Consider the following 13,655-nt stretch of genomic DNA (forward strand, 5'->3'; position numbering starts at 1 on the left):
ACTCCATCACTTTTTAACCTCAACAGAACAATGGATGAGTAGGTAGGGTATAGTTCCCACTTTCAGAGCTCACGCCTTTTCTTCATCCTGCTAAAACCATGCCATCAGCAGGGATATGAAAGGACATTTTTAAGAGTGCATGAGGGAACATGTTTTTGTTTTGTTTTGTTTTTTTCTCATCAAAAACAAGATACAAAATCAAATATTGAACATGAAGAATCAGGTTTACTTACAAAGGACTCCTCCTCTCCCTGCCCTGCCTCGCTAATTTTGAAAATCACTTTGTGCAAACACCAGCCTCTGAAAGCACCTGGAACTGAAAAATCCTCCCATTTAAATAGGGTCTTTTTGTGTCAGGAGAACATATGTCCCAAAATGGCTAACATTTCTCTATCATTCAAATTTTAAAACAGCAGCAATCACCTGAATAAAAATGATATTAAGGGGTCTTCTACTTCTTCATAGATTGGAGCAAGTAAAACTAATTTCATATGAAACTTCTATGATCTGCTCTGACAACTTCACCTAGATTCCTCCAGCAGGATAATATATACCCCGATTTTGATTTACTCCAGACTCTTTGTATGACATCTGGCTTCAAGATGGTGGCACTGAAAAGTGCAGTAATGACATACGAAAACAGAAGGAAAAAAAATAATTGTGACGTGGAAAGCAGGAGGCAGTGGAGAGAACAGGGAAAACCAAAATTAAAATAAGTCAAAGGGCGGAAATTCCTTTGAGAAGGCCTTAGGCTTCAACAAAGCTTGTCAACATTTGCAGCACTTTAAGATTACCCAATACTAACCTTATGTGAAAAGGGACAGCAGACCTCAGCAGGCATTCCAGAGGAGCCTTTCTATAAAAAAAAAAAAAGTCTTCAAATGTATCCATCCAAATCTGCAAGTAGCTCACTGGATGGAGAGCATTCTATCTCGCAACACTCGCAAGAGAACAAACTCTTACCCAACTCTTCCTACTATCTGAAAAGCAAAGTCAATGTTTTCCTCATTATTTTCTGTTTGCTGCATACCTCTCCCCCACTGTGACTGCTATTTGACCTGCTGTCCGCTCAGAGACCTTGAGGGAAAGGGAGAGGGAAGTTTGCGTGTGTGTGTATGTGAGGAGTGAGACGATGAGTGTCTCAGCTACGTTCTGATTTGTTTATATTCATTAGAAAGAAATCAACAGCACTTAATATGTGAGACAACTTCTGAAGATAGGGAACATCTTTTATGCAGTGCAGGAAAGGAGCAGATTCATCTAAGGGACACGATTTGGGGATGAGTGGAGACAATTTCAATGTGTGTACTAGTTTTTACCTCACTTTTGCATTAAGGTGTTATCAATGAATAGAATCTCAGCATAAAGGTTTAAATTAAAGGGGACGCCACAGGGTGCCCTCTTTCACCAATTCTGTTTGCTCTTGCATCTACAAGCCTGGCATGCCTGACTGTGATTAATGAAAAACTAGAAAGGATTAGAGGGCATAAGGGGAGGTATGTATAATCATCCCTTCCCCTCTCAAGTGTGTCTTGATAAATATGGTACCGTCGGTATTCCCGGCAGATCCTGGAAGGGTTCTCCCCTCATTGCACTTGTGTTTTCAATGAACTGGACTACTTCTCAAAAAATTGACAAAAAATAAAGCTGAAAGCATCTATTAGGGTGGGCATCAAAACCAGAGAGATCAAAGTTTCTTTTCATCCTTTCCAGAGAGCCTCAGACATCTAGGAATTCAAAACAAAACTCCATTGTAAGAAACCTTTTCAAAGCTGGCACACTGCTACAGCTTATATGTTCTGAACTCAGGAAGAAAGCACTGACCCAGACAGGAGAGCTCCTCAAAATACTCATGTGGGCAGAGCGGCTTGCACCGATGGCACTTTGGCAATGTCTTCCTCTTGAACTGCTCAAGAAGAAATATATCTACTGATTTGCAGTAAGGTCCAGACCTTCAGATTTTAACACTGACATCATTGCACCTAAGTAGTTGATCTCCATTCTACGTGACAGAAGCAAAGAAATATTCTAAATAGAGCTCATATCTTTTCTGCTGTAATTCAGATCTCTTTTAGGAAATTATACATTTTGGCATATAGGTTTTTTCATCTTCTAAATTTTTGTATAGAACCTGTTGGTTCATGAATAAATACTGCTTTTCCTTTCCATAGCATGTTCCATTTGAATTTGCTGAGCTTTTGACAAACATTTAAGTAGCGAGACTTTCGACTTTTGAGGTAGGGAAACACTAGAAATATCTGCTTTGCAGGTCAGGGTGCACCTTGAAATTATGCAGTTTGCCCCAGGTCACACAGGACATCTATGGAAAAGCTTGAAATTCAAGTCAGGAGCCCTAAATTCACTCTTTTACTTTAACCACATGGCCTTCCTTGAAGTGCTTCATTCAGGTGTTCTCCAGTTAGGCTTGCTACTTTCCTGTATTGCAATTATATTAATTCCTCTTTTAGTACTGTTCCAATAGGTTTCAACTACATCGCTATGCCTAGTGCTGCACACTGCATCTGGCATCGGAATGCAGTGTTGCTCTTACTAGGCTGTCAAAGAGAATATATCATTACAAAAATAAATAATGTCTAGCTGCTTCTGGCATTTCAGTCCAAGCAGTATTTATCACTTTTGGCTGATCAGTGCCTGATTCAATGCCCCTAAAAAACAATGGGTATATTCCCAGTCGAATTCAACGTGCATTTAATCAGGTCTTTGCTAACTGTGCTTCCAAACTTCACATTTCATGAGCACTACAGTAGTGTCTCTTCTATTTTTAGAGCATTATTCCACTTACTTCACTCTGCAGATTGATACAATGGATTTTCTTCTGCATGGATTATGTCAGTGATTGTATGTTTGTACAAGCAGCCTCTAGTTTTAGGTCTAGATTTAGTTCATTCCCAATGTGATGCTGCCTACGTGCGTGGCAATCTGGGATTAATGCTAAAAATATATATATATTTTATCATAAATGAACAAAAATATTCAGAAAGACAATTAAATTTCATATATGAGTTCAGTGACAGAAAGAATCTTCCACTATTCAAACTGTCTGCTCTCTGACTGAGCATTCCTCTCCAGCCTTCACAGGTGAAGTAAGACAGCTTTCTTAGGCCCAGCACAGTCCTTCCAGACAGAAGTCATGGGTGGCCTTTAACAAAGAAAACATTGCTCCATCGTTTACTCCTTCTCTGATGTGAGTTGGGAACAGCTTCATCGAGGGATGTAAAGTGAAGAAAGGGAAAGAAGCTTCCATTAAATGTCCGTAACTTTTAGTTCTTCAAAGTATTTTTTAAGTTCCCCATTCAAAAAGCTGAAATGAAACCAGGGGCAGTTTGTAATTGCAGTTCCTCTGAAGAGAGGGGATAAAGCATGTATGGGGCGTGATGTGCTGCCTCTCAGCTGAGACAGCCTACAGACACTTTAGAAACAAAAATTACATCTTAAAACTATGAGTAGATTTAACAATTGAACTCTAAAGAATTAAACATCATATAAACATTTCACACTTTTTGTTTTTCTTTCCAAGGGTCCATAGTCTAGTCCTTCAATCCTGTGCAAAGGTCGTGTTACTATGGATATGACCTGCAAGAAATGTGTTGCCTCAGAGCAGCACAAGTCACATGAACAGGCTGAAAGCCAAGCCTGCTGATTCACAGTCTTGTCAGGATTTTCATGCTTGTGTTGGTTTCACTGAAGAATAGTCCTTGCACCATCAAGTCTATGTTCGTCCTTTAAAAGTGTTCATGCAGGTGTAGCTCCCAGAAAACTTGTGGATTTCTTCAAGTGCTGCCTGAGGGAGAATGCTGCAGGAGAAGCAGAAAGAAAATAAGCAGATCAAACCTCTTAGTCTATTCTAATAAGAGGATGTGTAAATATGTGTTTATGTACACACATACATAAATATACACATTCTCAGAAATGAGCTAGTGAGAGCACACAGACAAAACTTGTGTCAGTATCCTGCTGTGCATAGGCCTAAAGGGAGAAAGTTTTAGCAAGTCCAGAAAAAAATTTATCCAAAAAGGTCAGTAAAAACTGTAACTTGGAAGATACCATCAAGTTTTATTCCTCCCAAATCTTGTGCAGAATCTTGTTCTCCGAAATACACAAATTTAAACTGAGTTCTCTCGTTAATGTGCCATCTATTTGTGCTAGGCATGTAGCCTTCTTATCATAAGGTATGGATATAGATCTAATTTCCTGACAGCTACTGTAATAGAAAATAAATTATTAATTCTTACAATAAAGGAGAAAGAGAACAGCCCTTTTTCAGCCTGTAGAATTTCTGGTAACTTTTGAGAGTATCCCAAATTTTACATTCAGAGCAAAGCATTTATTGTGAATTATTTCTTCTTGTGTGAAACGCAATACTGTAATTATTTTCCACAGAAATCTCATAGCCTTGGTTCAGTTCCTGACTGAAGTAGGTTTTTCCAAAGGCTTTAGTGCAAACTCTCATGGAAACACAGTTTTACATGTCCTTTCTCTTTAGTTGTTTCAGGATATGAAGTTATGACTTACTTTCCTTAGGGACTTTAAAATTTCTGTCCTAATCATACACAAAAATATTTTTTTTAGTAGTTTCATTGCTTTAACACAAGCAATGCTCACTAAATACAGCTGTGTGTACATACTTTTTAGTACAGAAATCCTTTACAATATAAAGCCTGGAGTCCAAAGAGTGGCTCACAAATCAAAATCAACTACATGCATATGTTAATTGTTAAGAAATTTCCTAGATACAAATACCTGTTCAGACCTCAGGAATCCAAATTTTGGGAATGAAACAGGTTTTGTAATGGGGTTATACCAAAGGGAATCTTGGGAAGTTTTCTCCCTTTTGCTTCTCTGACTGTCTTTTACGGGAAGGGATGCACCAACCTGATCCTGGATATCGGGTTACGGTCAGACTGAGGCTTGCCTGGGTGGACAGACAGGAGGACTGTGAGGCAGTCTAACGCAACAGGCTAGGCTATTGCTGGGCAAAGGAAATATTTACCTTTTTAGGATGACAAGAACATGCATTGTCCATGGAAGGAGCAGGAAGGCTTGATTCATCTGAACGGCTTCTACTGTCCTCCTAGCCACCGTCTCTGGCTTGAGAGGAGGAAAAAGATTAGGGAACCTGAATAAAGAAAAAACTAAAATAATTATTTGTTAACAAAACTCCTTCTTTAAGATATCACTGTCCAAGTCCTGTTATTCACTAATCTATCGCTGGTTACTGGCATTCAAACATGCCCCAAAGCAGGCTGGAAGGAGCAGAAAGTTCCAGTTCCAGACAGAAAGCTGGAAAGCAGAAAGCCCAGTTCCAACCAGTACTACTAGGTTAGCTAACCAGTTAAGAATGTACATATTGGTGCCTTTAGGGAGAAGTGGCAGAGAGTGTACTTGGAATCTTGATTCAGGGATTCTCTTAAACTCTATGCAAACCAGTACCAAAATGCTATCTTTTCAGTGTTGGCATTTCTCCTCTTCCTCTCTGTTGCTCTTTGCTTGATTCAAATTCTTGACAGGTGAAATACAAATATTTTCCCCCATTGCTTTTAATACCAAACATAAGGCTTTTCCCCACTCCAGCAATAGCTTGACACTGCATATTTTCTTGACTAAGAGAGCACAAACTATATTAATGGGTTATTTTGTTCATTGTAAAAGATTAATTTGGTCAACCATTAATCTTTGAATTTAGCTTGTTCTCTTAGTGGTAAAAAGGAGGTACTGGTAGCTTTACTTCAGTAAGTGGCTGTCATTCCTTTCAGTAGAAAAGAATTAAGTATTTCAATGAACAAAGGAGGAATTTGTACTGTTAATTCCCAAGTAATTTGTAGACTGCTCCTTTTGAATGACCTCAATTTTCAGATTGCCTCCCCTCCCTCTCTGGTGGCTGCATATGGCCCAAATACACTCAGGGGAAAACAGCTTTCAGTTTTCTCTGTAGAAGCAAATGTCTCGGTACAGGCAGGCTGTATGAATATGCCAGCAAACTGAGGGAACCAGTCTGATGAGTCCCAGGTGGCCTAGAGTGACCCTCTGTTCCCAGGCAGCCAAATGAGACATCAAATTCTCTTAACTAAATGAAGCATTAATTAGGAGTGTATTCTGATGATTCATTTAAAATGAGATGCTTTATTCTAGTTCCCCTGCACTGACCTGATTCTCATGCCCTGAAACATCTCTGTGCTGGTGTGGAAGGGCAGGACTGTTGTGGCATTCACTCCGGGACAGTCTAGCAGCCCCAAGGTCAGGCTTTCCATAAAGGCAAAGGACGAGGCTTTGGAGGTGCAATAGTCAATGGCACCAGGGATGGCTGACAAGGCCAGGACAGAGTTCAGGCAAACAATGTGTCCATTCTGCAACTCCAGCATCCTTGGCAGGAATGCTTTGGTGGTCTGAAGAACAACAGATTGAAAAAAAAAAAAAAAAAAAAAAAAAAAAAAGGTTTGCTCAGCAGAGATACAACAAAAACAATAGTTACTGAAAAAAAAAATAAGGTGACACAATGACAACAAGCCAAACTGTGCTGTTCATTATGCTAAGAAAGGAGTGGGAGAGTACCTCGTTGCTTTGTCATTTTCTGAAAGATTCAAAACAGGCAAAGTCTGTGCAGAAACAAACCAAAATCTGTCCCAGCACGTGAGTAAGCAGTACCTACAGATAAAGGCCATGGACAGAATGCTTTGTGTGTTTAAGAACCTGTAGAGGATAAACTCTTCAACAAAGCGATGAAACAAGAAGCTCTTTTTTTATTACTATTATCTAATGCAAGATGGAATGAGTTTCACACTAGCTTTCTTCCGTGAGCAATGCAGTCTCATGCTCCTCTGATGTTCCATACACATCGCTGTACAGAAAACTATCCTCTGTGAGCTCAGGTTTTCTCAAAAGAAATCATATGGTTTACTGGAAATCACAGAATGGGGATACAAGAGCATCAAATACTGTGTTACTACCGGAAAAATTAATTTTTTTTAGACTTCTTCCCTCTGGCCTTTGCCCCTCTCATTGTTTTTTTCTGTCACTTTTTCATGTCCAGACTGATTTTACCAAGCATCATTTAGAAAGACCTAGTAGCAGCCAAGTGTTTACCAGCTGTAATCTGTCACTTTGATTCCCAGTTCTGAGTACATGTGATACAAGAGCTTATCTTACCCAGAACTGTCCCAGGGTGTTTATATGTTGTGATTTGAGCAGTGCATCATCATCGCTGTCCATCAGGCTCTTACCATGGACCACAGCAGCATTGTTCACCAGGATAGTGATATCACCCACCTGCAAAAATAAATGACTTGTCACAACTAGTGTCTCTCCTCACGAACCATCACTTACTGTTATATCTGAATATCTATTATTGCCTAAATACATCATTATTTTCATAGCTTTTGACATTCTTGCCTATAGGCCTTGTCATCACTTAGAACAGGTAGCTAGACTTTGTACAACATAATCTGGATGGTCACACCCTTCTTTTTTCCCAATTTGTCAATATTTTTTTCTCATCAAATAGGAGTCGTTACTAAATTCTGCCCAGAATTTCCACAGACACTAACCTTTTCCCGCACAGCTTTGGCTTGCCGATAGACCTCCTCTCGATTTCCTACATCACAAATGAAATAATGGCATTCTGTCCCCATCATCCTGATTTCCTCTGTGGTTTCCTTCAGGCATTTCTCAGTTCGACCCCACAGGATGATCTGCAGCGAGAAACTTTTGTTAGAGTCGAAGTGCTTCTGCTTCAAATCTAAAATAATTAAAACATGCTTCTAACTTCAACAATTTGATGAATATCTTTGATGTGTTTTCACTGCCAGCCATGTTGCATTGTTTCATTTAAGACTAATGATGATTTTCTATTACATGGGGATGGGACTTGAGTATCACGGTGGTAGCTGTATCCCACGGCTGCTAACTCTATTTACAGGTTCTTTACAAGCAACACAATAGCTAACACAAAAACTCAGATCTTTAGCCTAACATGACAAATATATGAAACGCTTGGCAAATTTTCTGTATCATGACATTTCAAAGCTATCCCTGCTTTTGCTATATACACACAAAAAGAGAAATTTATTCTAAAATCAGAGACCTTCCTGTATGTCTGGTATGTATCTAGTTCTTGCTCTACATTTGGAGATAGTATCTGCTCTGCAGTAAAACATATTTGTTCAGCATATCATATGTAACTATTTGCAATGCTCTTTGCAGGCTGGTGTCCTAGGTGCATTTCAACAAGAGGTTCATCCTAATACAGACATTTAAAGTGAGCAATTTCAAGCATGAATTTATTTTACAACTAATATATGCAAGATTTCACTTGCTGCTCCCATTTAACACCGTAAAAATGATACAATACTTATTGTACAAAGAACAATTCTGAATATCTGTGGAAAGAAAACATTAAAATCATATACCATGGATTTGATATATAATGAAGACATAACCAGTGGAACCCTATCTGTATTTCTACACCATCATGGAGGTCAGAAATAGAAAAAACTTGAAAAGTTACCAGGTTCATTGATTTTCATTGTGGGGCTTTATCCAGTATGATTTTTCCTAGTAAGACAACAATATTAGTCTCAAGTATGAGATGGTGCTTCCACCACGGTTTTTCAAACATTAATCTACAGCTGAACAGATTTAACCAAAATATTTTTTCCTATAACCTTATTTTCTCTTTCTTTTAAGGCTACTGCAAGGAATATAATTTAATGTCTCTGTTATGTAAGACATCTATATATGAATCAATCTATCCTTTTTGCTCTTCAAGCTAAGTCTGCTCAGCATTCACCATGTTATGAATGGTGAGTCACTTGTCATTCTGCAAAAAATAAATTACTGAATGGAGTATGGTTACTGAAATCAGGTGATTGCTCTGCGAGTCAAACAGCAAGATCCAAAAGAGAAAGAAGAAAAAGGTTGCTACTGCTCACAATTTCAGTTGTCAGCATTGATAATGCAAAATTACTATTTAGTACTAAAAAATAAGTGAGGACATTCACAGAGACAAATGCAGGTTTACTCTGATCAGGGGACTGGGAAAATGGGCTTTGAAAATGGAAACAGCTTTGTTGCTCTCAGAGCCGTGCTATTTCCAAGCAGTGACTGAAGTACAGTCGCTTCCCATACCACTGTGTATTTAGTATGAATCTGACTGGTATGTTGATTTTTTTAATGGTTAAAAATAAACACACTTAAATGTTAAAGATATAATAATCTTTGAGTTTTTCCAAAAGTTGAAAGAACAGGAAAAAATAATCTAAACTACATGACAGTTTATAACTCAATCCCTGCAATTAACTTAATAACAGCAAGGTAAACATAAAAAATTAGGACCTGCAGTATTCCCTCCCCACAACAAATCCTTGCAGAGAGCTTTAACGTGCTTATTTTTAAGGACTAGTTAAGCTTATCTCATAACTGGTTCTAAAACTAATCTCTGGCAGGGTCAAAGAGCTCTTCCAGTGTGACTAGGCAAGGCTAAAATCCAGAAGTACCTGCATCCTCAAACATTTCCTAAATGAGTTAAGTTTACAATTAATCCCATTTACAAGTCACTGGCACATCTGCAAACATAAACACACACAGGCTGATAGACTTATATTCTCAAAATCACCAAAGGACTGAGTTGATTAACCAGAGACTTCAGAGCATGTATAAACATGCCAGAGCCATTTCATGGGAAATCTTATCTCAGGGGAAGTAATTTTCAAGGAAAAAGTTGTGACCAGACTTAAAAACTGTAAGAAAGCATATGGCTAAAGATTTGGCTTGTGTACTGGCCTGTCTTCGAAAGCCTCAGCATTATCACCCTTGGCCATCAGGCTTTGGCATCTACACAAAGCTTGTAAAACTGATGGCTATTTACTCACTTCTGAACTCAGAGCTAGACTCGGTGATATTTCTTATGCCTACTCTGCAGACTTGAAGGGAAATCAAGAACACATGAGAAATTTCACAAGCTTCCAGGAAATATTTACAAAATACTGTTCAACTATAAGCATACACACTTGCCCTCTCTTTCACAACCTACATCTCTGTTGAAAGGGGAGAAAAAACTACAAAATGTCAAACGTAAGCATCAAGTTTGATGCCCACCGTTTGCATCAGTGTGAACTTCAACCTCTTAGCTGGATTGGATCAAATGCAGACACTAAAAAAATTAACTGACAAGTTGAAGAGTGATGGAAGGTAGGAGAGGAAGAGGAGAGAAAGAGAAATAAGGTGTCAGACAAGGGGAGTAAGGCAAGACACTGACCTCACATACCTAGCACTCCAGGGTTTCACACTGCTATTGCAAAATAAAAAGTAGATGCCTCACTCTTCACTTCAGCCTGATTCAAACATCCATACAGCCTCCTATTCCCAAGAGTTGCCACTGATGCACTGAATGTCAGGAAATATACATGGAAGAATAGTTAAGCAAAGGATGACCTGTCAAAGGAACATCTGTCTGTGATGCAACTCTTGGACATAACATTTTTTACGCCCCAACAGTTACTTTGGGACCTTTAATATCCTACAGGCAAGTCTTGCAAGGTGACCCCATTAAAATCTGGGTCATCTGGGGAAGACAGAATTTGCTGGTTATCCTGCTGACAGCATTAACTTCAGCACTGATTTGTTTCCATGGGAAGTTTTCATGTCCTTGATACTGTTTACACTCAGGCGAAGGCTTCAGCCTGCGTAAGAGAAAAGCAGTAAATAAAAGACCATTCTTTCGTGAGAGGTGAAAGTTCCCCAACAACACAGTGGGAAGTGAGGTTTCCTGCCGTTATTTCTGCTACTACAGGTGGATAAAACTCAGAACTCAATACAACATGCTTTTGGTCCAAATTCAAGCTTGACTGCTCCTACAAGATCATATGAGACTTTCAATTTCTCTCTTACATCTGGCCAAATTAAATTGGCATGGGCTTCCCTCTGGCCTCCTAGGATATCAGAGCTTACAAAGAGACAAGACTTCTAGTTGCTGCATTAGCGTCATGGTTGAGGCTTCTGTTGCTCCTGAACTCTATCCTCACAGGGGGCTTTGGCTTAGCGTTTCTGCGTAGGCAATACCTCTCCCTTCGTGCTTGCAGCAGTTTCACCAATGTTGTTCTGGGTCCTTACTCTACTACTGCCACCTGAGATTTTTCTACAAACCTACTCATCAGTCCTTGAATCAACCTCCTTCTGCAAAATCTGCAATTTGACAATCTGCTGCTTAGCACTGGTTGGGTTGTGTTACTTGTAAGATTCTCACTAAACCATTCAACTAGACGGCTTAAGAGTCAGCGATAATCGTGCATGTGTTCAGTGCTCCTGAACAAAAACTTTTGCTCACTGTTGAACTGATGAATATGATTGTGGGCCTGGGCCTGTGTCGTGCTGATGCCTCATGAGCCCCAGTTAGCTGAAAGCTGCACGGCTGGCACTTCCCTTTCTATGCAAGCAAGCGTGTAAGGAACCCTCACTTTATTCTTTGCTCAGTCAACATCAAGAAAGGCATAATTTAGCTTTAACCTGCCCTCGTTAGGATTTGAGCGCTCTGCATTTGAAGGCAGTCTAGATCTGCAGTTTAGGAAATGGTCCACTTTGTTAGGAAACACAATTTTCAAAACGTAGATGGGTCTGAGTCTGGTCTGTGTCCCCTTTCCTTTTTAAGTTTAATTCTAAATTGGCAACAAGTGTATCCCAACTGGAGGCTAAGTCCTGCAGAGAATTACTCTTACAGACAAGGAGTTCCTGTCTGGGACAGAGGAAAACGAAAAAGAATAAAGGAGAAAAGAGACATGGTGTTCCTTATTACACGGCCTGTCAGGATGTTGCACAGCCACCCGTTCACGGTAATTTAATGGTGGATAGAGGAATATTTTATTTGTGTTTCAGCTAAGTTCTTGGACAGACAATTTTCCGTCCTGGAACGAATCCAGCCCCTATTGCTTCTCCCCCTTCATCTCTCGTCATCCTCTCCTGCCTGCCCCTCCCTACGGCACTAGACACGCTCTCCTTTCAAAAAGTTACTGACCAGAAAATTGCCGAGGGCAACAGCCCAGCGAGGCGGTTAATCCCCGCTGTGGCAGGCCCGCTCCTGGAGGCTTCCTGCCCCGTGGTTACCTCTGGGTGACCCCGGTGGTTGGCAGTCAGGGAGGCAGGTGGAATGTTAAAGCAATCGCTTATGCTCCAGGCTGCTGGCGAGAGGCGGTGAGAGCCGGCAGCAGCAGGGTAGGAGTCTTCCTACCATTGGACATAGGAAGGAATAGATTTATGATGACAGAGGAACTTAACACGCCCTGCTCTTAATTAACCTTAAAGCAGGCAAGGGCTGTGACATCACAGTTCAGTGCAGATTTTCCCAGGATTTATTCATGAGCAGATTTTTGCAAAACAAACCTTATCTCTAGATCTTCTCCCCTCTGGCAAGTCACAGAACTCCTTATCTGGCCTTAGGAAAATCATTTCAGCTAGAGTGGCAGGCTCAGTAGACACTGCATCCTCCCCTCCCAGAGGACTCGTTTAACTCTGGACTTAATCTGCTAATGAGACATGCCCTGAGGTCGGAGGGGAGTCAAAAGGAAGGTTTTAGCTGCTGTTGTACTAAGGCAAGACTTTCTAATAGAGGCCTGCACTGGCTACTTGCCAAAAGCCCCAAACCTGACTGCAGGTTTAAATCCTGATTTTCACTGTAACACGAGTAAGAGTTATGCTTTTGACCGCCACAAAATCAGATAAAGCCACTAATTTATATAAACTAGCCTAGATTGAAGCTGCTATCAACCACCATATACACGCATGATCTATGCTTCCAGAGTCTTAAGTATATTATTGGTGCAGGAGATGAGGTTAGAGCTAATTTCACATCATTTACAAGGCTATTTAACTTGTTTGGTCCGATTTTATTGCTAACACAGTTCAAGAACAGCAGCAAAGGAATGTTGCCCTTTTACACCGTCAATTAATCTGGCACTGTATCTTCAGCAAACCCGCTGTGCTAGACTTTATCCCTCCAGTGAGCTAGACCAGTGCTGGAAAGGTGTCCCATAACAAAAGCATTTCTGAGACTAAACATGTGCCATTTCTTGACACTCCCCTTGAATTTTCTGGGTTGTATTTTAGTATAGAATTGTTCACTCTCATTTTTTCCCAGCACAACGTGCATACTGATTAGCAGATAGAACTTCCATTCCAAAAGTTTCTGCATTTTTACGATTTGTGAAGCAATTCTCTGTATCAGTTTGAAGACACTGAAAGATTAAAGTGTTGCAGAGACACACGAAAGTGCCCTTCCTGCCTGATCTCATTATTGCTGCCTCCACAAATCAACCACAACTCCTTGCCACAGATCAGCAGAGATAGGAAGTAGTTGGTAGGTCAACACATTTCATTCCCCTTTCAACCTCCTTCCTAGTCCAGTGAAACAAAAGTTGCTCTGTTTGAGCTGGTATCTGTAATTGCACAGACTGCTACCTTTGTTCAAACAGGGAAAGCCTTTCTGCACCCAATACTGAAAGTTCCTGCATACTTTTAGGAAGTACAAAGTGTAGATAATCCACTGAAGTATGTCAGTCTTATCCCCATATATTTACAAAGCCTCGTAATACTAACTCACAGTTGGTCCTCCAAAGAAATGCATTCCAATGTATCCCATAATCCTGGCAGAG

The 13,655-nt window shown here is 40.1% G+C and overlaps 1 protein-coding gene across 3 annotated transcripts in view; it reads right to left on the bottom strand.

The window, feature by feature from the left end:
• Positions 1-209: 209 nt before the first annotated feature.
• The window catches only part of DHRS3 (dehydrogenase/reductase 3), a 44,298-nt gene continuing 30,852 nt past the window's right edge, over positions 210-13,655 (bottom strand). Inside the window, exons 1-7 of one of the 3 annotated variants that reach the window (XM_074848285.1) lie at positions 10,280-10,309; positions 8,522-8,568; positions 7,563-7,706; positions 7,165-7,284; positions 6,166-6,404; positions 5,012-5,137; positions 210-3,815 (exon numbers count right to left, since the gene is read on the bottom strand). In XM_074848285.1, coding sequence (XP_074704386.1) covers positions 3,731-3,815; positions 5,012-5,137; positions 6,166-6,404; positions 7,165-7,284; positions 7,563-7,706; positions 8,522-8,530 — 723 coding nt within the window. In that variant the 5' untranslated portion in view covers positions 8,531-8,568; positions 10,280-10,309 and the 3' untranslated portion in view covers positions 210-3,730. Of the gene's footprint in view, positions 3,816-4,653; positions 4,934-5,011; positions 5,138-6,165; positions 6,405-7,164; positions 7,285-7,562; positions 7,707-8,521; positions 8,569-10,279; positions 10,310-13,655 lie in introns of those variants that run through there. The other 2 variants (XM_074848283.1, XM_074848284.1) reach the window with 2 other exon arrangements.

This window comes from Strix aluco, chromosome 22 (assembly GCF_031877795.1).
Source record: "Strix aluco isolate bStrAlu1 chromosome 22, bStrAlu1.hap1, whole genome shotgun sequence".
Lineage (NCBI taxonomy): Eukaryota > Metazoa > Chordata > Aves > Strigiformes > Strigidae > Strix > Strix aluco.